General features: G+C 45.2%; 2 protein-coding genes across 2 annotated transcripts in view; one reads left to right on the top strand and one right to left on the bottom strand.

Moving 5' to 3' along the window:
* The window catches only part of GRK4 (G protein-coupled receptor kinase 4), a 46,166-nt gene extending 39,526 nt beyond the window's left edge, over positions 1-6,640 (top strand). Inside the window, exons 10-11 of the mRNA XM_060147071.1 lie at positions 2,206-2,262; positions 5,764-6,640. Coding sequence (XP_060003054.1) covers positions 2,206-2,235 — 30 coding nt within the window. The 3' untranslated portion in view covers positions 2,236-2,262; positions 5,764-6,640. The remainder of the gene's footprint in view (positions 1-2,205; positions 2,263-5,763) is intronic.
* Positions 1-23,516, bottom strand: part of LRPAP1 (LDL receptor related protein associated protein 1) — a 462,538-nt gene that overhangs the window by 70,279 nt on the left and 368,743 nt on the right. The gene's annotated exons all lie outside the window — the stretch shown is intronic.

The raw sequence follows: 23,516 nt of genomic DNA, 5'->3' as shown, positions 1-23,516 counted from the left end.
CCAAGTCTCCTTGGACCAGTGGGTTATCCTGCCGTGAACCCCGTCTGTTCCCGAGGGATTTATGCCGAGGTTGTCCACTAACATCCATGGTTTTTCAGTATAGACCCAGAGTGTGTGACCACGTTTCCTCTGCAAACTGGGGGCTGGGCGGGAGTTAACCCCGTCCTTCTCTGGGGCCGAGTGTGTCTCGGTGCGAGTCGTCTCCGGTCCACACCGTGGGGGCCTTCAGTGAACCTGCGGCCGGTGGAATCCATACGGTTGTTCCGGAAGGAAGGAGGCGCGCACCCCGCGCTGCTGAGCTGGGTGGTGAGCGTGGGGTGAGGTACGCAGCGTGAGTGCAGGACGCATGGGCGACGCCGTCTCTGTGTGAACCAAGCAGCCCGCAGGACGTGAAGCACACGGGAGCGAATTTAAGGGTTTCCCTGCCTTGAAGTCAGCACCCTGTGCCACGTTTTCACGTCCACTTAAGGCAGGTCAGCGACTTGCATCAGAAAGGCGCCTGACAGGCCTTGTGCCGGTCTTGCGGGCTGCATCAACGCCAGCCCCAGCGAGAAGGAGGGGCTGCCCTCCAGACGGCAAGCGCTTGCTGCACAGCCGGCTGGCGCCACGGAGCCCGTGCCCTGGGCTGCATCCTGCCCGTGAACTGCAATAACCGCGCGTGACACACCCTGAAACGTGCCTGATGAGTCTGTCCATTTCTCTACTTTCATACCTGAGTTGTCTTTTCACTAAAGCTGGATTGAGGAAAAGGCCTCTTGAGGACTCGTGACGCCCAGAAAGCCCCAGCTGCAGACGCCTTGTGGCGGGGACTCCGCGTGTCCCCGCGGGGAGGAGGGGAGAGGCCTGGGTGCCAGCCCTGCGGCGTCTGCGCCGAAGGCCCTGCTCCTCGCCCGAGGCTCCTCCCGCGCTCCTCCTGTGGATGGGCGTCGGTTGGAAGCTCTTGGCCCCTTTCCCTTCGTGTTCACCACCCCGTGCCTCTCATCGAGATTCCCCCCACCCGCCCTCGGGCGTCTCCGCAGCGCTCCTGTCCATCCTCTGAAGGAGGGTGTTGCCAGGACCCTGAGGTCAGGGCTTGGCTGTCGGGGGCCGCTCTCCCTACCCCTGCGGTGTTGGACGGGTTTCTGTGGCCGTGGCCTGTGAGTCTCCGGGGCTGGGATCCCGGAGCCAGACGTGCGGGAGGGGCCCTGGCGTCGGGGCGAGGGGGCGCCCGGGGTGCACCGGGCCTCGGCAGGGCCTTCTGGGGCCAGAGCGGCCTTTGGCAAGGTGAGAGCTGGTGGAGGGAAGAGCCGAGAAGCCTCCTGTGTCCTGTGACCCCGCTGGCTGCCCTGCCTCCGCGGTGGGCTGAGGTCAAGGTCACTGTCCCTTGGCTTGCTGGGGAGCCCTTGCCACCTGCCGTGTGGGATCCAGGGGCCGGGCCTCGGAGACTGTAACCAAACAGCAGGGACTTGGTCCCGATGCTGTGACACCCGGAAAGCCACCGCCAGGGCCTGGTCCCGCGTCGCTCTCCCCAAGGGTCATCTGCCCCACCCAGCGCGTTCCAAGGTGTGGTTTGCATCTGCGCTGATGAAGCTGTATGCCGCAAGCTGGCTGCAGTGGGGAGCCCAGTTGCCTGGAGGCCTGTGTCTAGAGCAGAGTCCCTCCCAGGCGACGTACCACAGACCAGGTGAGGGGAAGGGGGAGCTATCTGGGGTCTGGGGCCTTGATTTTGGCGGGAGGGAAGTGGCTCGGCCTCTCCCCCACCTCATCCTGCCTCTAGAGGGAAGGTGGCAGGAGTTCCCACCTCCTGGGGGCTGGGAGCACAGGCAGCAGGGTTTGGTCCACGCTACCTGCTCATAAAGAGGTTACTAATCGTGGAAAAGGAATACGTGCTCATCGTAAAAAACACAGGAGAGCGTAAAGAAAATAGGAATCACCTTTATTCCCACGTCCTGTTTACATTCTGACTTCTTCCAGGCTTCCTTCCTCCCCTGCTGGGGCCCTCCTGCCTCCCGCTGTGGATCATCTGGGGGACGTGGGAGGGCCTGGCCCGTCACAGGTGGGGAGGCTGGGGTGCAGCCCACCTGCCTGCAGAGTGAGGAGAGGGGGACCGCAGGGACGGCCCGAGCCTGGGTGGTCGTCCGCACCCGGGGGCACAGCTACGGGAACCAGTCAAGTCCTTTTTCTTTTCCTTTCTTTTCTTCTCTTTCCTTTTTTTGCTTAAGCTAGTCTGAGTTGCACGTCTCCATGCCCAAGTGAGAGCCCTGACAGAGACAACAAATCCAGGTAAGAATTTTCACAGGGTGTCTGGCAACTTAGTAGATTGAACATGTCTTTTTTTTTTTTTCTTTGTTTCTGATTATAAGCAAATGTATATTTATTAAAGAGAATTTTGAAATTAAGACGAGTACACAAGGAAAATTTGTGTTTAATGTCAGCCACTGTCCAGGGATAATCCCTATCCGCATTTTATTCTGTAATGTATATAATTGATAGTTGTTTCTTGCCATGTCGTTTAAATAGATCTGACTGCTTCACCTCTTATGGCACATTTTGACCATCATTTATTTAAACAGTCCTAACAAATGTCGTTCCCACTTTTCTCGTCAATATGAATACCAATGGGACGGACGCCCCGCACCTACGTCTTTGTACCCACACCTGATAATATTTCTAGGGTAGCTTCTCACCAGGGGATCCCTTAGTAAAAGGGTATGAACGATGGACATAAATCCTCCAAGAAAGAGCTAAAATGGTTATACCTAGAAAGCAGGTTCACTGGGATGGGCAGAAATGGAGCAGAGGAATGCTGTTTGCTTTATAAGCACTGCATCTTGACTTTTCTCTGTTGACCACGTTCATGTATTATTAAGATAAAAATAAATGTGACATTGTAAGGATTATTTACTTTTCCCCCAATAAAGCACAGCTATGCACTAAAAAAGGTATAGGATCATTTTTAAAGAATATATATGATTTGCCTTTATGAACAAGTTGCCCTCCTGAAAATTTTTAACCATTTGCCCTCCCACCAACAATGTTTAACAGTTCCTTGCTAAGTTTCACCAAAAACTCAGTTTTGATGAAGAGTTTCACCAGAAACTAGGTATTTTTCATTTCTTTTTTGTGGTAACATACACATAACACTTACCACCTTAACCATTTTTAAGTGTACAGTTCAGTGGTGTTAAGTGCGTTCACGTTGTCGTGCAGCCGTCACCACCACGTGTCCACAGAACCGTTTCATCTTGTGAAACTGAAACTCTGTCCCCATTAAACACTAACCGCCCTATTCTTCCCCTCCCCCAGCCCCTGCCCCCACCATTCTACTTTCTGTCTCTATGGATTTGACGACTCTCGGGACCTCATATAAGCGGAATCATGCGGCGTATGTCTCTTGGGTCGGGCTTATTTCACTCAGCATAACGTCCTCAGGGTTCATCCATGTTGTAGCAGGTGTCAGAATCCCCTTCCTTTCTAAGGCTGAATCAGATTCCTTTCTGCTTCTCCATTCATCCGTTCATGGGTACTTGGATTGTTTCAAAGTTTTAGCTATTGTGAATAATGCTGCTATGGACTTGGGGGTACAATATCTCCTTGAGACCCTGCTTTCAATTCTTTGGGGCACATACCCAGAAGTGGAATTGCTGGGTTGTAATTCTTGGTTTAATTTTTTGAGGGGCCACGATACCGTTTTCCACAGCAGTGGCACTATTTTACGTTCCCACCAACAGTGCACAAGGGTTCCAGTTTGTCCATATTCTTCTGAACACATCCTTTTCAATGGCTTTTTGGCATTATTCCAATATTTTATTAATTTTTTCTTTTTGGCCACACTGCACGGCTTACAGGATCTTAGTTCCCCAAACAGGGATTGACCCCAGGGCCCCTGCAGTGGGAGCGCAGAATCCTAACCACTGGACCACCAGGGAAGTCCCTCCGATATTTTAAAGTATTAATGTTTCTACCAATTCCCTATTGTTGGACATTTACGTTGTTTCATCTTTTTGATACTATTAATATTGCTTCAATTACCATCTTTGTAGCTCCATCTTCGAATGCTCGTCTAATAACGTCCTGAGTGACAGTCCATAGGTATATATGCTAAGTCAAATGGTTCAGGTACTTAAATCTTCTCGTATCATCTCATTTATTTATTTATTTTTTGGCCACACCACGCAACATGTGAGACGTTAGTTTCCTCCACCAGGGATCGAAGCTTTCCCCCTGCATTGGGAGCCCGGAGTCTTAACCACTGGACCGCCAGGGAAGTCCCCTTTAATCTGCTGACGGATCCACATCTTTTGACGTTGCCAAATTACTCTTCAGAAGAATGACAAGACTGTATTATAACTAGCAGTTCTTGCAAGGCCTTGCTTCCTGTGTCCTTATCAATCCTGGTTAGCACTCTCTTTACTCACCTTTTGTCCGGTTCTTGCTGAATCTTACTGAATCAACTTACGCTGTTTTCATAAGTTGCTAACTCAAAGTTTCCCGCCTTACCCTGGAGCATCTGAGCCAGGACTACAGAGCCTGTGATGAAATGCCACCCAGGGTCAGACATTTCCCCTCCTGCTCTGTGCTTTGTCATCCATGAAGCGAGGCATGTGGAGTGAGAGTGTTCCCTTTGTCTCATTCCTTGAAGTCAAACTTTCCCCCTCTTATGCCCTTTGAATTCAGCGCTGAGATCTCAGAGGACCTCTGCTTGGGTAGGTCCTGGCCTCTTTCTCTTCTGCTTCATTGTGTTATTCCTCTTAACTGCTCACAGCTGAGTGTGAGTGAAATTCTTTAAACACTGCTTTATCACTGGGGCTGAATTCTTACTGTTTTCCATCACATTTCTTTCCCTTCTCAACTGGAAGATGAGCCCAGCAAAGGGCCTGCATTGTGTGGCAGGGAGGTGGGGGGTGGGGTGGGCTGTGCTTCTGCTTTTTGTATTTCGTGTCTCTTACTTTGAGGGCCAGGCAGCATTCAAGTTGTGGTTTTAAATAGGAAGGAGCACTTCCAGTCTTGATTTTCTAATAAGGAGACAACTGGACTTTAGAGTGGAGGAATGTCATACCCCATGTAGACCTCATTTTAATTAATATAGCAGTCAGTGCTGGCCAGGCATCTCCTTCAAGAAGTCCTCTTGGGACCTCCCTGGTGGTCCAGTGGTTAAGACTCCATGCTCCCAATGCAGGGGGCCCAGGTTTGATATCTAGTCAGGGAACTAGATCCCACATGCATGCCGCAACTAAAGATCCTGCATGGGGCTTCCCTGGTGGCGCAGTGGTTGGGAGTCGGCCTGCCGATGCAGGGGACGCGGGTTCGTGCCCCGGTCCGGGAAGATCCCACATGCCGCGGAGCGGCTGGGCCCGTGAGCCATGGCCGATGAGCCTGTGCGTCCGGAGCCTGTGCTCCGCAACGGGAGAGGCCACAACAGTGAGAGGCCCGCGTACCGCAAAAAAAAAGAAAAAAAAAAAAAAAAAGATCCTGCATGCCGCAATGAAGATCCCGTGTGCTGCAACCAAGACCCGGCACAGCCGAATAAATAAATGAAAACAAAAACACGTCAATCTCAATGCTTTAAAAAAAATATATAAAAGAAGTCTCCTGACCCTCATTCCCAGGCCAGGTGAAGGGCCCCTCCCTGGGCTGGAGCTTATACAGGGGATCAGTTGTAGCCTTCATGTTGTTCATATTCTAGTTACCAGTAACTAAGGGTAATGTCTTTGTTTGGGCTGTTACATCAGAATACCATGGACTTGGTGGCTTATAAATGACAAAAATTTCTCACATTTCTAGAGGCTGGAAGTCTGAGATCAGGGTACCAGCAAGGGTGGTTTCTGCTGAGAACCCTCTTCCGGGTTGTAGACTGCCAACTTTTTGTTATACCCTTACATGGCAGAGAGCAGAGAGGGGAAGCAAGCTCTCCCATGAATCTTACAAGGGCACTAATCCATTCATGGGGGCTCTACCATCATGACCTCATCTAATTATCTGAGTAATGGACAAATAACATGATGATTGAAAATGAAAATAGAGTGAACCATAGAAAGATATTGAAGAAAATCTTCATCTTATTACTGGAGACTAAATTACCAGGTTCCCAAGAGATAGAACTTACGACATTTTGGTCACAGTACAGTACAAAGTACAGTAATAGAGGCGGCAAAGATGGGAGGAATGGAAGCAGTCAAGAGAACAGAAAATAGTAAATAAGAACAAAAAGGATCAGAGAGAAAATGAGAGCTACTCTGATTTTACATTCTTTGTGGGATACATTTTAAAGACATAGAGAAACTTGTAGACGTTTGAATTGGATGCACAGCAATGTGAATGTGAATGTACTTAATGCCACCGAACCGTATACTTAAAGACGGTTAAAACGATCAACTTAGGGACTTCCCGGGTGGTCCAGTGGTTAAGACTCCACACTCCCAGTGTAGGGGGCCCAGGTTCGATCCCTGCTCAGGGAACCAGATCCCGCGTGCTGCTACTAAGAGCCCGCATGCTGCAACTAAAAAGATCCCACAAGCCACAATGAAGATATTGCATGCGGCAATGAAGATCCTGCGTGCTGCAACTAAGACCCAGCACAGCCAAATAAATATTTTTTAAAAAATGGTCAACTTTATGTACTGTATATTTACCATAATAAAAAAGAATGAAAAAAGTTGAATTGAGTTTAAACTCATTATTTCCCAGCTCTGTGCTCTGAAAGACCTAGAAGCAATGACACCCCGGTAGCAGGGAGCCCACCTGCTGCCTGGATCTTGGTTTCTAAATACCATTCTCCAGTAAAAGGAGTCAGGGCTCCTCGAAGAAATGGCTGGGTCCACGTCTGAGGAGGCAAAGATGAGCCTGGAAAATCTTGTGATATAAAATAAGAAAGTGCTTTAAAAATAATGGGCATGTCAAAAGGACACAGAAGTCACCTTGAAGTGGCTTCCAACGAATTTGGGACAATTCGAGCATTAATAAAAGAATAATGATGAAATTGATAATGATATATATTTTTTTAAGTGTCTATAGTAAGATTCAAAGAAGTAAAGGAATAGATGTGTATGGGGAGGAAAATGCTTCCTCGTGACAGAGTGCCGGGCGGTTAGGGCAGAAGGAATGAGGGGTTAGGGCACTCACCAATCTGCAACTCCCAGCGTGAGTCAGTCCAGCAGCATCAAGAGTGCCAGACCCACTGGTGGAAGGCCTTTGGGGAATAGGGTATTCTCACAGGTCCAGAGAACTATCCCAAGTGACTTAGTAATTACAGAGAAGAGGTACTTTCATGTTGGAGAGATCTGGCAGTCACCCCCTTGACTGAGTGACCAAACTTAGCCCCACACACCAAGGGCAGCCTGACACCAGGACAGGCCCACCTGTGAAGCTTTCTTCCTAAAGGGTTTGATGGAATCTAGTCAGACCCCCAGACCAGAGCTGTCCAATAAAATATGTAAGTCACACATGTGAATTTTTTAAAGTAAAAAGAAACGGCTTTGAATAATTTTTAAAATTTAACCCGCTATATCCAAATATCATTTCTATATGTAATCAGTATAAACATAATAAGACATTTTACATTCTTTATTCTGTACTAAGTATTTGAGATCTGGCGTGAATTTGAAATTTTTTTTTTTTTTTTTTTTTTTTTCCGGTACGCGGGCCTCTCACTGTTGTGGCCTCTCCCGTTGCGGAGCACAGGCTCCGGACGCGCAGGCTCAGCGGCCATGGCTCACGGGCCCAGCCGCTCTGCGGCATGTGGGATCTTCCCGGACCGGGGCACGAACCCGCGTCCCCTGCATCGGCAGGCGGACTCTCAACCACTGCGCCACCAGGGAAGCCCCATTTTATTTTATTTTATTATTGGCCGCGCCGTGCAGCAGGCAGGATCCCAGTCCCCCGACCAGGGATCTAACCCGTGACCCCTGAAGTGGAAGCGTGGAGTCCTAACCACTGGACTGTCAGGGAAGTCCCAGGCCTGGATTTTAGGTGATATTAGGTAATTAGGGGAAGGTGGTATCATGGCTCCTACTTTTGGAAACATCTGCTGAAGTATTGAGGGCTGGAGTGTGACAATGTCTTCAACCTACTCTCAAATGATGGAGGAGGGTGTCTACATGCAGAGAAAGCAAATATGACATGATATTAATAGTTGTTGAGTTTAGAAGGTGTACTGGGTGGTCCCTGGACTATGTTTTGTTTAATTTTTTATACATCAGGTTCTTATTAGTTATCTATTTTATACATATTAGTGTGTGGGCTATGTTTTTAACGTTTTGTGTGTATAGGAGAGAAATAAAAAGCGCCCCCAGTCTGTCGTGTGGAGGACGGAGTTGAGGCAGCAGGAGTGGACGTAGGGAGCTAGTTAGGACTGACAGTGGCCTAGGCCAGCTGGACACGTGGAGCCCGAGGAAGTGGACAGATTTGTGCTACACTTTGGATGTAGAAGCAGCAATTTATTACAGCACAGCCTCATCCACCGGACTGTAAGCTCCCTAGGGACAGGGGTTTGTTATTTATATCATATCCCCAGCACCTGACACGTAGTAAGGACCCACAAATGGTTGTTGAAGTCAACTGAACTGCTAACCAGTATTTAACGTAAAAACTAAAGGATAGAAGTTATCCAAAAGGGAAAGTGCTTTATTTTTATTGTATCGATATTTTACTCCCCACCCACATGTCTAGGGTGTAAACCTTGTTTCTGTCTAAAAAGTAACGAGGCCACTGGCAATGGAACTGAAACCATGTTGACAACAACAAATCAAACAAACAAAAACCGAGGAGCCCCAGAAAAACTTTTACAGGTGATGGTGTGTCTGTTGCCTTGCCTGTGGAGATGGTTTCACGGGTGTTTGCACAGGTCCAAACTCATCAAATTGTGTACAATTAAACGTGCTTTTTTTTTTAAAACATCTTTATTGGGGTATAATTGCTTTACAATGGTGTGTTAGCTTCTGCTTTATAACAAAGTGCATCAGTTATACATACGTTCCCATATCTCTTCCCTCTTGCGTCTCCCTCTCTCCCACCCTCCCTATCCCACCCCTCCAGGCGGTCACAAAGCACCGAGCCGACATCCCTGTGCCATGCGGCTGCTTCCCACTAGCTATCTACCTTACGTTTGTTAGTGTATATATGTCCATGCCTCTCTCTTGCCCTGTCACAGCTCACCCTTCCCCCTCCCCATATCCTCAAGTCCGTTCTCCAGTAGGTCTGTGTCTTTATTCCTGTCTTACCCCTAGGTTCTTCATGACATTTTTTCCCTTAAATTCTATATATATGTGTTAGCATACGGTATTTGTCTTTTTCTTTCTGACTTACTTCACTCTGTATGACAGACTCTAGGTCTATCCACCTCATTACAAATAGCTCAATTTCGTTTCTTTTTATGGCTGAGTAATATTCCATTGTATATATGTGCCACATCTTCTTTATCCATTCATCCGATGATGGGCACTTAGGTTGTTTCCATCTCTGGGCTATTGTAAATAGAGCTGCAATGAACATTTTGGTACATGACTCTTTTTGAATTTTGGTTTTCTCAGGGTATATGCCCAGTAGTGGGATTGCTGGGTCATATGGTAACTCTATTTTTAGTTTTTTAAGGAACCTCCATACTGTTCTCCATAGTGGCTATATCAATTTACATTCCCACCAACAGTGCAAGAGGGTTCCCTTTTCTCCACACCCTCTCCAGCATTTGTTGTTTGTACATTTTCTGATGATGCCCATTCTAACTGGTGTGAGGTGATACTTCATTGTAGTTTTGATTTGCATTTTCTTATAATTAGTGATGTTGAGTAGCTTTTCATGTGCTTCTTGGCCATCTGTATGTCTTCTTTGGAGAAATGTCTACTTAGGTCTTCTGCCCGTTTTTGGATTGGGTTGTTTGTTTTTTTTTTAATATTGAGCTGCATGAGCTGTTTATATATTTTGGAGATTAATCCTTTGTCCGTTGATTCGTTTGCAAATATTTTCTCCCATTCTGAGGGTTGTCTTTTCATCTTGTTTATGGTTTCCTTTGCTTTGCAAAAGCTTTGAAGTTTCATTAGGTCCCATTTGTTTATTTTTGTTTTTATTTCCATTACTCTAGGAGGTGGATCAGAAAAGATCTTGCTGTGATTTATGTCAAAGAGTGTTCTTCCTATGTTTTCCTCTACGAGTTTTTATAGTGTCCGGTCTTACATTTATGTCTGTAATCCATTTTGAGTTTATTTTCGTGTATGGTGTTAGGGAGTGTTCTCATTTCATTCTTTTACATGTAGCTGTCCAGTTTTCCCAGCACCACTTACTGAAGAGACTGTCTTTTCTCCATTGTATATCCTTGCCTCCTGTGTCAAGGATTAGTTGACCATAGGTGCGTGGGTTTATCTCTGGGCTTTCTATCTTGTTCCATTGATCTATGTTTCTTTTTTTGTGCCAGTACCATACTGTCTTGATTACTGTAGCTCTGTAGTGTAGTCTGAAGTCAGGGAGTCTGATTCCTACAGCTCCATTTTTTTCCCTCAAGACTGCTTTGGCTATTAGGGGTCTTTTGTGTCTCCATACAAATTTTAAGATTTTTTGTTCTAGTTCTGTAAAAAATGCCATTGGTAATTTGATAGGGATTGCATTGAATCTGTAGATTGCTTTGGGTAGTATAGTCATTTTCACAATATTGATTCTTCCAATCCAAGAACATGGTATATCTCTCCATCTGTTGGTATCATCTTTAATTTCTTTCATCAGTGTCTTATAGTTTTCTGCATACAGGTCTTTTGTCTCCCTAGGTAGGTTTATTCCTAGGTATTTTATTCTTTTTGTTGCAATGGTAAGTGGGAGTGTTTCCTTAATTTCTCTTTCAGATTTTTCATCATTAGTGTATAGGAATGCAAGAGATTTCTGTGCATTAATTTTGTATCCTGCAACTTTACCACATTCATTGATTAGCTCTAGTAGTTTTCTGGTGGCATCTTTAGGATTCTCTGTGTAGAGTATCATGTCATCTGCAAACAGTGACAGATTTATTTCTTCTTTTCCCATTTGTATTCCTTTCATTTCTTTTTCTCCTCTGATTGCTGTGGCTAGGACTTCCAAAACTATGTTGAATAATAGTGGTGAGAGTGGACATCCTTGTCTTGTTCCTGATCTTAGAGGAAATGCTTTCAGTGTTTCACCATTGAGAGTGATGTTTGCTGTGGGTTTCTCACATATGGCTTTTATTATGTTGAGGTAGGTTCCCTCTATGCCCACTTTCTAGGGAGTTTTTTTTTTTATATCATAAATGGGTGTTGAATTTTGTCAAAAGCTTTTTCTGCCTCTATTGAGATGATCATACAGTTTTTATTCTTCAATTTGTTAATATGGTGTATCACATTGATTTATTTGTGTATACTGAACAATCCTTGCATCCCTGGGATAAATCCCACTTGATCATGGTGTATGATACTTTTAATGTGCTGTTGGATTCTGTTTGCTAGTATTTTGTTGAGGATTTTTGCATCTATATTCATCAGTGATATTGGTCTGTAATTTTCTTTTTTTGTAGTATCTTTGTCTGGTTTTGGTATCAGCATGACGGTGGTCTCAGAATGAGTTTGGGAGTGTTCCTTCCTCTGCAATTTTTTGGAAGAGTTTGAGAAGGATGGGTGTTAGCTCTTCCCTAAATGTTTGATAGAATTCACCTGTGAAGCCATCTGGTCCTGGACTTTTGTTTGTTGGAAGATTTTTCATCACAGTTTCAATTTCATTACTTGTGATTGGTCTGTTCATATTTTCTGTTTCTTCTTGGTTCACTCTTGGAAGGTTATACCTTTCTAAGAATTTGTCCATTTCTTCCAGATTGTCCATTTTATTGGCATAGGGTCGCTTGTAGTAGTCTCTTAGGATGCTTTGTATTTCTGCAGTGTCTGTTGTAACTTCTCCTTTTTCATTTCTAATTTTATTGATTTGAGTCCTCTCCCTCTTTTTCTTGTTGAGTCTGGCTAATGATTTATCAATTTTGTTTATCTTCTCAAAGAACCAGCTTTTAGTTTTGTTGATCTTTGCTAATGTTTTCTTTGTTTCTATTTCATTTATTTCTGCTCTGATCCTTATGATTTCTTTCCTTCTGCTAACTTTGGGTTTTGTTTATTCTTCTTTCTCTAGTTCCTTTAGGTGTAAGATTAGGTTGTTTATTTGAGATTTCTCTTGTTTCTTGAGGTAGGCTTGTATTGCTATAAACTTCCCTCTTAGAACTGCTTTTGCTGCATCCCATAGGTTTTGGATCATCGTGTTTTCATTGTCATTTATCTCTAGGTATTTTTTGATTTCCTCTTTGATTTCTTCAGTGATCTCTTGGTTATTTAGTAATGTATTGTTTAGCCTCCATGTGTTTGTGTTTTTTACGTTTTTTTCCCTGTAATTCATTTCTAATCTCATAGTGTTGTGGCCAGAAAAGATGCTTAATATAATTTCAATTTCCTTAAATTTACTGAGGCTTGATTTGTGACCCAAGATGTGATCTATCCTGGAGAATGTTCCGTGCGCACTTGAGAAGAAAGTGTAATCTGCTGTTTTTGGATGGAATGTCCTATAAATATGAATTAAATCTATCAGGTCTGTTATGTCATTTAAAGCTTCTGTTTCCTTATTTATTTTCATTTTGGATGATCTGTCCCTTGGTGTAAGTGAGGTGTTAAAGTCCCCCACTATTATTGTGTTATGTTGATTTCGTCTTTTATAGCTGTTAGCAGTTGCCTTATGTATTGAGGTGCTCCTATGTTGGGTGCATATATATTTGTAATTGTTATATCTTCTTCTTGGATTGATCCCTTGATCACTACGTAGTGTCCTTCCTTGTCTCTTGTAACATTGTTTATTTTAATGTCTATTTTATCTGATACAAGTATTGCTACTCAAGCTTTCTTTTGATTCCCATTTGCCTGGAATATCTTTTTCCATCCCCTCACTTTCAGGGGAAAAGATATGTGTCCCTAAGTCTGAAGTGGGTCTCTTGTATACAGCATATATATGGGTCTTGTTTTTGTATCCATTCAGCAAGCCTGTGTCTTTTGGTTGGAGCATTTAATCCATTCACGTTTAAGGTAATTATCAATATGTATGTTCCTATGACCATTTTCTTAATTGTTTTGGGTTTGTTTTTGTAGGTCCTTTTCTTCTCTTGTGTTTCCCACTTAGAGAAGTTCCTTTAGCATTTGTTGTAGAGCTGCTTTAGTGGTGCTGAATTCTCTTAGCTTTTGCTTCTCTGTAAAGCTTTTGATTTCTCCAGCGAATCTGAATGAGATCCTTGCCAGGTAGAGTAATCTTGGTTGTAGGTTATTCCCTTTCATCACTTTAAGTGTATCAGGCCACTCCCTTCTGGCTTGTAGAATTTCTGCTGAGAAATCAGCTGTTAACCTTATGGGAGTTCCCTTGTATGTTATTTGTCGTTTTTCCCTTGCTGCTTTCAATACTTTTTCTTTGTCTTTAATTTTTGCCAATTTGATTACTATGTGTCTCGGCATGTTTCTCCTTGGGTTTATCCTGTATGGGACTCGCTGCGCTTCCTGGACTTGGGTGGCTATTTCCTTTCCCATGTTAGGGAAGTTTTCAACTATAATCTCTTCAAATATATTCTCGGGTCCTTTCTCTCTCTCTCTTCTCCTTCTGGGACCCCTATAATGTGAATGTTGTTGTGTTTAGTGTTGTCCCAGAGATCTCTTAGGCTGTCTTCATTTCTTTTCATTCTTTTTCCTTTATTCTGTTCCACAGCAGTGAATTCCACCATTCCGTCTTGGAGGTCACTGATCCGTTCTTCTGCCTCAGTTATTCTGCTATTGATTCCTTCTATTGTAGTTTTCATTTCAGTTATTGTATTGTTCATCTCTGTTTGTTTGTTCTTTAATTCTTCTAGGTCTTTGTTAAACATTTCTTGCATCTTCTCGATCTTTGCCTCCATTCTTTTTCCAAGGTCCTGGATCATCTTCACTATAATTATTCTGAATTTTTTTTCTGGAAGGTTGCCTATCTCCACTTCATTTAGGTGTTTTTCTGGGGTTTTATCTTGTTCCTTCATGTGGTACATAGCCCTCTGCTTTTTCATCTTGTCTATCTTTCTGTGAATGTGGTTTTTGTTCCACAGGCTGAAGGATTGTAGTTGTTCTTCTGCTGTCTGCCCTCTGGTCCAATTCTTTTTATTAGTCTTTTCAAAGAACCACCTCTTGGCCTGGTTATACTTCTCTGCCTTAATAGTTCTCTGATGCTTTCAAATAGATGATTTTTAAAATTTTGTCCCCTAGTTTCCTGGTCCTTAGCGGGAGTAGGGTTTGTCTCAAATTGCCTAGTTCACCTCCCAGTGTTGGAAGGTCTCCTGCAGAGGCAGGGCGTGGCTGTGGCTCATCGTGGGTACAAGGACACTGGCAGCAGAAGCTCCGGGAAGCACTCTTTGGCGTGAGCCCTCCCAGAGTCTGCCATTAGCCCCACCATATATAAATGGTCTTAACTCACCAATTAAAGGGAGATTTTCAGATTGGGTCACAAGGCAAAACCCAACTCTGTGCTGTATCTGAGACACACATAAAACAAAGTGAGTGAGAAAGGTTACAATTCAACCATTGACAATGTATATCAGGAAAATGCAGACAAAAATAAAAGCAGCAGTCACAATCTTAGTATCAGACAAGATGGAATCCGGGCCACAAAACGTTAAGCCAAGCAGGAGGGGCATTTTGTGATTGAAGGTACAATTCTCAAACAAGATGAAATGGTCAGAAATAACTTCACCAGCAGCCATAGCTTTCCCAAAGCAGAGCTGAGAGGTTTGACCCAGCTGTCACTCCCAGACAGATCAGACCGAAAGAGCATGGTAAGGTGCATTTTATGAACATGTGTGTATGTGGATGGATGGATGGATAGATAGATAATGTATTGATGTAATATATAGGTAATACATTCTATATTGATAATAAAAATGCACTTTCTTTCCAGTGCCCATGGAACATTCATGAAAAGGGACCGTATATTGTGGCACAAAGAAAATCCTCATGGGGACTTCCCTGGTGGTCCAGGGGTTAAGACTCTGTGCTCCCAATGCAGGGGGCCCAGGTTGGATCCCTGGTTGGGAACTAGATCCCGCATGCATGCCGCAACTAAAGATCCTGTGTGCTGTAACGAACATTTCACACACGTCAACGAAGATCCTGTATGCCTCAACTAAAACCTGGCACAGCCAAATAAATAAATAAATATCTTAAAAAATATTCTCATAAAAAAGGGGGAAACAATATCCTAACAAAAAATTTAAAAAGATTTAAATATAGTCGAGTATGTGATTACAAATGCAGTAAACTTACAAATTAATAACAAAATCAGAAAACAAACAGGCCTTGGCACCTGGAAATTTAATAGCCTCTATTAAAGTTCTCTTGGGCCAAAGAGGATATATAATGCAAAACTGCAGAACAACAGGACTTATATATCTGATGCATGGGATACAACTAAAATATAGTGCTCATGGAGAAAATGTATAGCTTTTAATTATATCAACAAAAATAAGTGCCTGGAAATAAATGAATTTGGCCTCTAACTCATAAGGATTGAAAAATACATTTAGGAAAAGCAGAAGGAGGAAAGTAATAGGGAAAAAACAAACTAATGGCTAGGGCTTCCCTGGTTGCGCAGTGGTTAAGAATCTGCCTGCCAATGCAGGAGACAGGGGTTCGAGCCCTGGTCCGGGAAGATCCCACATGCCGCAGAGGAAATAAGCCCGTGCGCCACAACTACTGAGCCTGCACTCTAGAGCCTATGAGCCACAATTGCTGAAGCCTGAGCACCTAGAGCCTGTGCTCCGCAACAAGAGAAGCCACTGCAATGAGAAGCCCGCTTGCCGCAACTAGAGAAAACCGGTGTGCAGCAACGAAAACCCAATGCAGCCAAAAATAAATAAATAAATTAATTAATTAAAAAGTTCACGCTGACTTTTTTTTTTGTGGCTATGTTGGGTCTTTGTTGCTGCACGTGGGCTTTCTCTAGTTGCAGGGAGCGCAGGCTACTCTTGGTTGCGGTGTACAGGCTTCTCATTGCAGTGGCTTCTCTTGTTGTGAAGCATGGGCTCTAGGCACGTGGGCTTCAGTAGTTGTGGCACATGGGCTCAGGGGTTGTGGCTCATGGGCTCTAGAGGGCAGGCTCAATAGTTGCGGTGCACAGGCTTAGTAGCTCCGCAGCATGTGGGATCTTCCCGGACCATGGCTCAAACCCATGTCCCCTGCATTGGAAGGTGGATTGTTAACCACTGCGCCACCAGGAAAGCCCCACACTGACCTTTAAAAAACAAGTCTATACCAACTTCTTTTATGAATATTAATGCAAAAGCCCTTAAAATATTAGCAAACAGAATCCAGCAACACATTAAAATTACTACATCAAGGGACTTCCCTGGTGGTCCAGTGGTTAAGACTCCGCACTTCCACTGCAGGGGGCATGAGTTCGATCCCTGGTCAGGGAACTAAGATCCCACATGCCACACAGTGCAGCCAAAACAAACAAACAAAAGTACTACATCAAAATAGTGGGTTTGTTTTAATAATGCATGGATGGTTCAATATCAGGAAATCCAGTAACATAATACATCATGTTAATAGATCCAAAGCAAAAATAAAAGATCATTTTCATAAAGGCATTTGACCAACTTCAACCCACTTTTTTACACAGTCAATAAAATACATTTGACCCTTGAAGAACACAGGGTTTGGGGTGCTGACCCCCGCACAGTTGAAAATTCGCATATAATTTTATAGTCGGCCCGCCGTATCCATGGTTCCACATCTGAGGAGTCAACCAACCACGTATTCTGTAGTACTGTGGTATTTACTGAAAAAAAGCCTCATATAAGTGGAGTTGTGCACCTCAAACCCATGTTGTTCAAGGGTAAACTGTAGATCAATCCATGCTTCTTTATCATAATAAAATATATTTACCATCCAGAGGCAGCATCTTACCTGATGAGGGTTTATTCATGTTAAAATCAGGAATATTCATGTTAAAATCAGGAATGTTAAAATCAGGAATAAGAGAAGGATGACCACTCTCAATAGCATCCTATTTAATATTTATAGGAGGAACTTCCATGTACAGCAAGGACGGACTAGAGAATACGGATCTACCCTCCTGATGAAAATAGCTAATAAAGCTCGGCAAATATCTACGTCAAGAGAGTCAGCAACTTTCAGGGCTGAAAGCCAGGAGAGGGTGGCACCTAGAGAGATGAGCCAAACGCTAGGGCTCCTCCCGCTTTGGGGGGGTTGGAGTCCTGAAACACCCGAAAGGCTGAGCTAAGCTCAAGGCTAGGAGAGCAAAAACCAAATCCAGGGCAGGCCAAGACTGGGGGCCCGGCCAGTTCACACTCCACTTCCGGGTCCAGCCCACCCAAGAATAAGGGTGACCTGGAAGAAAACCAGCTCTCTAAAACGGGTGGCCTGGACTTCCCTGGTGGTCCAGTGGTTAAGACTCTGCACTCCCAATGCAGGGGTTGCAGGTTCAATCCCTGGTCAAGGAACTAAGATACCACATGCTGCACGTGCAGCAAAAAAAAAAAAAAAAAAAAAAATTAAAAAATAAGATGGGTGGGGCTTCCCTGGTGGCGCAATGGTTAAGAATCCGCCTGCCAGTGCAGGGGACACGGGTTCGTGCCCCGGTCCAGGAGGATCCCACATGCCGTGGAGTGGCTAGGCCCGTGAGCCACAACTACTGAGCCTGCGCGTCTGGAGCCTGTGCTCCACAACAAGAGAGGCCGCGATAGTGAGAGGCCCGCGCACCGTGACGAAGAGTGGCCCCCACTCGCCGCAACGGGAGAAAGCCCACGCACAGAAACGAAGACTCAACACAGCCAAAAATAAATAAATAAATTAAAAAAAAAAAAAAAAGATGGGTGGCCCAGAGGACTCCGAAACTGGAATTTGGATTAACATGACCTAGAACTTCTAGTGTCCCAAGGAGAGTAGCATTGCAAACAAAAATCTTGCCTGGAGGAAGAAAATACCCTAAGCTGTAAATCTCTTCTATAATAATTTTCAGATACAATGTCCAGTATATAATCAAAGATAACCAGGCACATGAGATGAGGCAAATGAATGAAAATTAGCCAAAACTTCAGACATGAAAAACATTCCCTTGGGACTTCCCTGGTGGTCCAGTGGTTAAGACTCTGCACTTCCACTGCATGGGGCATGGGTTCGATCCCTGGTCAGGGAACTAAAATCCCCCATGCTGTGCGACACAGCCAAAAAACAAACAAGACAAAAAAATTTCCTTAGAGGCTCTAGATAATGGAAATATGCGAGACACAGACTCTTAAACACTGTGCTCACTATGTTCAAGGAGAAAAGTTGCATAGCTTGACAATTTTGACAGGAAGCTAGAAACTATTTATAAAAAGTGACATAGCATACTTTAGAAAGATATAAATTCCAGTCCTGAAAGCTACAAAATTCCAGAACTGAATGGTTAACATTAAGGGTTCAGCAGTAGAATGGAAACAGCTAAAAAGAGAACTAGTAAAATAAATCAGATGAAACTATCCAGAATAAAGCAATGAGAGGAAAAAAAAAGAAAATAGAAGATAGGTTGTGGTGAGAACACCAGGAAGAGAGAAGAGAAACAGGCAATATTTTGAGATAATGACCGAGCAGTTTCCAAAACTTGGAAGCCATTAGTCCACACGTTCAGTAGCCAACTATTTCCAAGCAGATTAAATGAAAAGAAATTCTACTGTTAAACCAAGCCAGGGTAATAACAAACACCATAAACAACACATGGTGCAGCCGTAAACTGGAGCCAGTGGGGGAACTTGGAGGCCAAAGGTCATCAGAAGAAGCACCTGTCAAGAGGGAGGAGATGTGGGGATATATGTGTATGTATAGCTGATTCACTTTGTTACAGAAGAAACGCACCACTGTAAAGCAATAATACTCCAATAAAGATGTTAAAAAAAAAAAAAAAAGCACCTGTCTCCCGAGCTCTTTGCATCCCACGGAGAGTTGTGTTAGCCCCGGGCCCGGATGGCCACAGTATAGGTAGTGCCCCAGGAGAGGGACCTTGCTCCCTGTCATTCTGTGTATTTATAGGGGAATTGGAAGGGGACGGGGAGTCCCTGGCCAATCCTGCAGCCATGGCAGATTTCAGGCTGTGGGGGAATGGCTTTGCTGGTGAAAAGACCATCCGGATCCCAGACATCTTTCACCAGGGGAACGTGTGCTTCCAAGACTTTCAGAACTGGTCTTGGCCGGTCTTTTGGGCCCTTCCTGCTGAGCAGCCTATGGGGAGATCACTTGACAGGATCCCCAGGGGCATCCTGTAACAAGTGATTCTCTCCTTACACACCCAGACATGGCACGCTGAAATCACAGAGAGCCAAAGACAGAGAGAAAATCTTAACAACCGTCAGAGGGAAAAAGACACTTACCTCCAAGGGAGCAAACATTAAGTCAACTGATTTCTCAACAGTGAGAATGAAAAGCAGAAGACGTGATGTCCGGATCTGTAATCTGCTGACAGAACATACCTGCCAACCTTGAATTATATACCCAACCAAAAATCCACTAGGAATGAAGGCGAAAAAAAAAAAAAAGACATTTTCAGATAAACTGAAACTGAGAGGTTTCAGCAATAGAAGATCCACTGTAAGAGAAATTCTAGGGTGTTTTCCAGACAGAAGAAAATGATCCAAAATGGAAGATCAGAGATGCAGGCACGGATGAAGAGTGACGAAAATGGTACATCTGGGAGACAATTTAACCAAGAGCTGGCTGTTCAAAACAACAGTTACTGTATCTATATCTTTGGCAGTTTGTGTACTTATGTAGAATTAAAATAACATGGCAATAATTCCCTCTAAAGTGAGAGAACCCCTTGGGGGTGACTGGTGGGGGGCCACCGAAGCACCCTCAGGAGTTGCCAGTCCACTCAGCCTGTTCCTCATGGCGCTGCTTCACGTTTCCTTTTTCTGACCCAAGGCCTCACCCGCAATGAACTCCCACCTGGTTTTGGATTTAGGGCAGGTGCCTGCCCCCCAACTGGAGTGTACCCCGTTTGTGGGTGTGTTGGGTTCCCTCTTTTCCTGGGCAGAATCAGTCACAAGTGTGTTGCAAGGCTTTCATTTTTAGTTCTCCACTCAAACTTTTACATGTTTTTCCCCTGAGTAGTACACATTCATTGCTGAAGATTTGAAAAATACAGAAAAGCACCCAGATTAAATTTCCTGTAATTGCCCTGCACAGAGAGAGTCACTGTTTTAGACTCGGTGAGCAGGTCTCTTTCTATTTATGTATCGTTTTTCTTTAAAAAGAGGGGGGATCGTGCTGTACACAGTAGTGTAACCTGCTAATGCATTGCACACCTTTTTCCATGTCATGAATGCTCTTCTACAACAGGATTTGAGTAACTGCACAGTTTTGTCATATGGATATATCGTGCTTCATTTAGCTAATCTCCTGTCCATGTTTCCTTTTGTTTCTTTTGGTCCTAAATATTGCTGTAACCAGTGACCATCCTGACACACAAGTGATTCTTTTCTGAGGATAAATTACTGGGAGTGCATTTGCTGTTCAGAGGCTACATTCATTTTAAGGCTTTGGAGACAAGAAGCCAAACTGCCTTCCCAGCTGTGGAATCTTTGATTAGTCTGCGACGATGCCAAACTTTTCTCTGAATTAAAAAAATCTGCCTTCTGGACGGTCCCTTTCAATAGGCTTTCCTCTAAGACCTCTTGTCAGGGGTATAGTAAGTTCTCAGCAGACGAGTTTCTTCTTGCCTCAGCTAACACAGCCTGATCTGTTGTGGCCATATAAGGTCTCAGTGACTCATACCCTCTCTGGACTGGTCAGAATTTGGGTTTAGGAGCCCATAAACAGAATAATCCAAAGTAAAAGTGGCTTAAACAACATGGAATCATGGGGCTTCCCTGGTGGCGCAGTGGTTGAGAGTCCGCCTGCCGATGCAGGGGACGCAGGTTCGTACCCCGGTCCAGGAGGATCCCACATGCCGCGGAGCGGCTGGGCCCGTGAGCCATGGCTGCTGAGCCTGCGCGTCCGGAGCCTGTGCTCCGCAACGGGAGAGGCCACAACAGTGAGAGGCCCGCGTACCGCAAAAAAAAAAAAAAAAAAAAAAAAAATGCAATTACGTTTCTCTCCTATAGATATTTGTCTGTGAGAAGTCCAGAGATGGTCTGGCCAGGCTGGAATGGCATCTCCACCCAGTCCTGCCAGCTCCATTGTCCTGGGATGTGGCTTTCATCCTCATGATCCAAAATGACTGCTCAAGTGCCAACCACTATCCGCCCATTCCAGGCAGCAGGAAGAAGACAGGTGTACCCCTTCCTTTTAAGGAGATTTTCTAGAAATAACACACGTCACTTCTGCTTACATCTTACCAGCCAGAACTTGCTCAGTCACATGGCTACAGCTAGCTAAAAGGAAGGAGGGAAATGTGGAAAAGTGCCTGGATGAAAACTGAAGTCCTACTATTGAAGGTCAGAGTGGCTATTAGGAGACAACTCTACTACTTAGTGTGATGGGCTGAATTGTGTCCCCTGAAAATTCATACGTTGAGTCCTAACCCCTAGGACCTGAGAATGTGACTATATTTGGAGAAAGTGTCTTTAATGATGTAATTAAGATAAAATAAGGTCATGAGGGTGGGCCCTAATCAAATATGACCATTGTCCTTTAAGAAAAGAGGATTAGGACCCAGACGTGCATAGAAGGAGGAACATGCAAGGACACAGGGAGAAGACGGCCGTCTGCACACCAAGTAGAGAGGCCTCAGAAGGAACCAGCCTGCTCACACCGTGATCTGGGACTTACAGCATCCAGGACTGAGAGGATAAATTCTTGTTATTTGAGCCCCCCATTCTGTGGAACTTTGTTAGTGCAGCCCTAGCGAACTAATACACTTACCTGTTGCTGTGTAACCAATCGCATGGTGGCTTAACAACACAGGATCTCACAGTTAATGCAGATCAGGAATCTGGGCACAGCTTAACTAGGTCCTTCACTCCCTGGTCTCTCAAAAGCCTGCGTTTAAGTACCACCTGCCTCTCACTTGAAAGCTCAACTGGGCAGGGATCCACCTCCGAGCTCATGTGGTGTTGGCAGGATTCAGTTCTCCCTGGGCTGTTGGCCGAGTGGGCCTCCCAACATGGCAGCCTGGCTTCAAGAACGCGTGTGCAAGCCAAGAAGGTGCAGACAGCCAGCAGGACAGAAGGCTCAGTCTTTTGTTACTTAATCCCAGGAGTGCCACCTTTGCCTATTAGAATGTTAGAAGTGTCAGTGAAAATTCAATTAACAATCAAGTTAAGAAGAAAATAGAGAATTTTATTCAAGCCAAAATGAGGATTATAAGCCAGAAGGCAGGCTCTCAGAAGCCCTGAGAGCTGTTCTGCCTGGTAGAAGTCCAAGACACAATCATATATATATATATATATATATATATTTTTTTTTGCGGCACGCGGGCCTCTCACTGTTGTGGCCTCTCCCGCCACGCAGCACAGGCTCCGGACGCGCAGGCTCAGCGGCCATGGCTCAGGGGCCCAGCCGCTCCGCGGCATGTGGGATCTTCCCGGACCGGGGCACGAACCCGTGTCCCCTGCATCGGCAGGCGGACTCCCAACCATTGCGCCACCAGGGAAGCCCAATCATATATATTTTTGAGACAAAGGCTCATACATCACAATGACATACTGACATTTTACAGAGAGTTCACCAAAGATACATAGTCCAGGTAAACTCTTACAAAGTGCGCAGTCAGTACGGCCCCCTCCAGAGTTGGGAAAGAATGCTAACCTTGTAAGAAGTTCCATTGCTAGGTCAGAAGAAAGGAAAAGTTGATCTTTACGGTCCCGCAGGCGTTCCCATCTTGGAGGAGGTCTGGTTAACGGGTAACGCAGATGCACGCTGCACAGTAGGGAGGGAGGGGGCCCAAACGACATAGAGAACTTTCTGTTCAAACTTTTTTGTCTTGCTGTAAAATGTAAACCTTAATCAGAAGCCAGCCTCCAGTGACAGCCCACTCTCAAGGGGAGGGGACTATACAAGGTGGTGATCTCAGGAGGGGGGTCACTCGGTCACCCGAGAAGTCTGCCAACCACAGTCCCTGACAGCCTGGAGCCCCGTCATTGTGGCCTGTCCTGTGAGGGCTGGCACATGGCTCGGCCTGTGGACAAGGGCCTTTATTAAATCAGGGAACTGGGACCTCAAGGCTTGTGGCAAGTTTCTCTGAGGTCCTTCCCCTGAAGCGGGGGCAGTCGCTGTCCCCTTGGAGACAAGGCTTCCTGTGGCGATGCTGGGTTCACCTGACTGCTTTGGGACAACAGGGTCTGAAATCAGGCGGAGACGTGGCTTGTGGCCTAGAACAGGTCGCTGCCCTGAGTGGGCTCTGGAGGCTTCATGCTGCTTGCCCCAGGCGGCTTCTCTGAGGGCCACCCACTCCCTGCGGGCAAGCGGACGCTGCCCCTCTGCTTGCTCACTGCCGCCCCTCCGGGTGGCGAGGCTCTGGAGCCCGGGACCCTCCCACGCCGGCCGGCCGCGCTCAAGGGGAGGGCACAC

Source organism: Lagenorhynchus albirostris, chromosome 4, assembly GCF_949774975.1.
Source record: "Lagenorhynchus albirostris chromosome 4, mLagAlb1.1, whole genome shotgun sequence".
NCBI classification, from domain to species: Eukaryota; Metazoa; Chordata; class Mammalia; order Artiodactyla; family Delphinidae; genus Lagenorhynchus; species Lagenorhynchus albirostris.
This window is presented reverse-complemented; position numbering and strand designations above follow the sequence as displayed.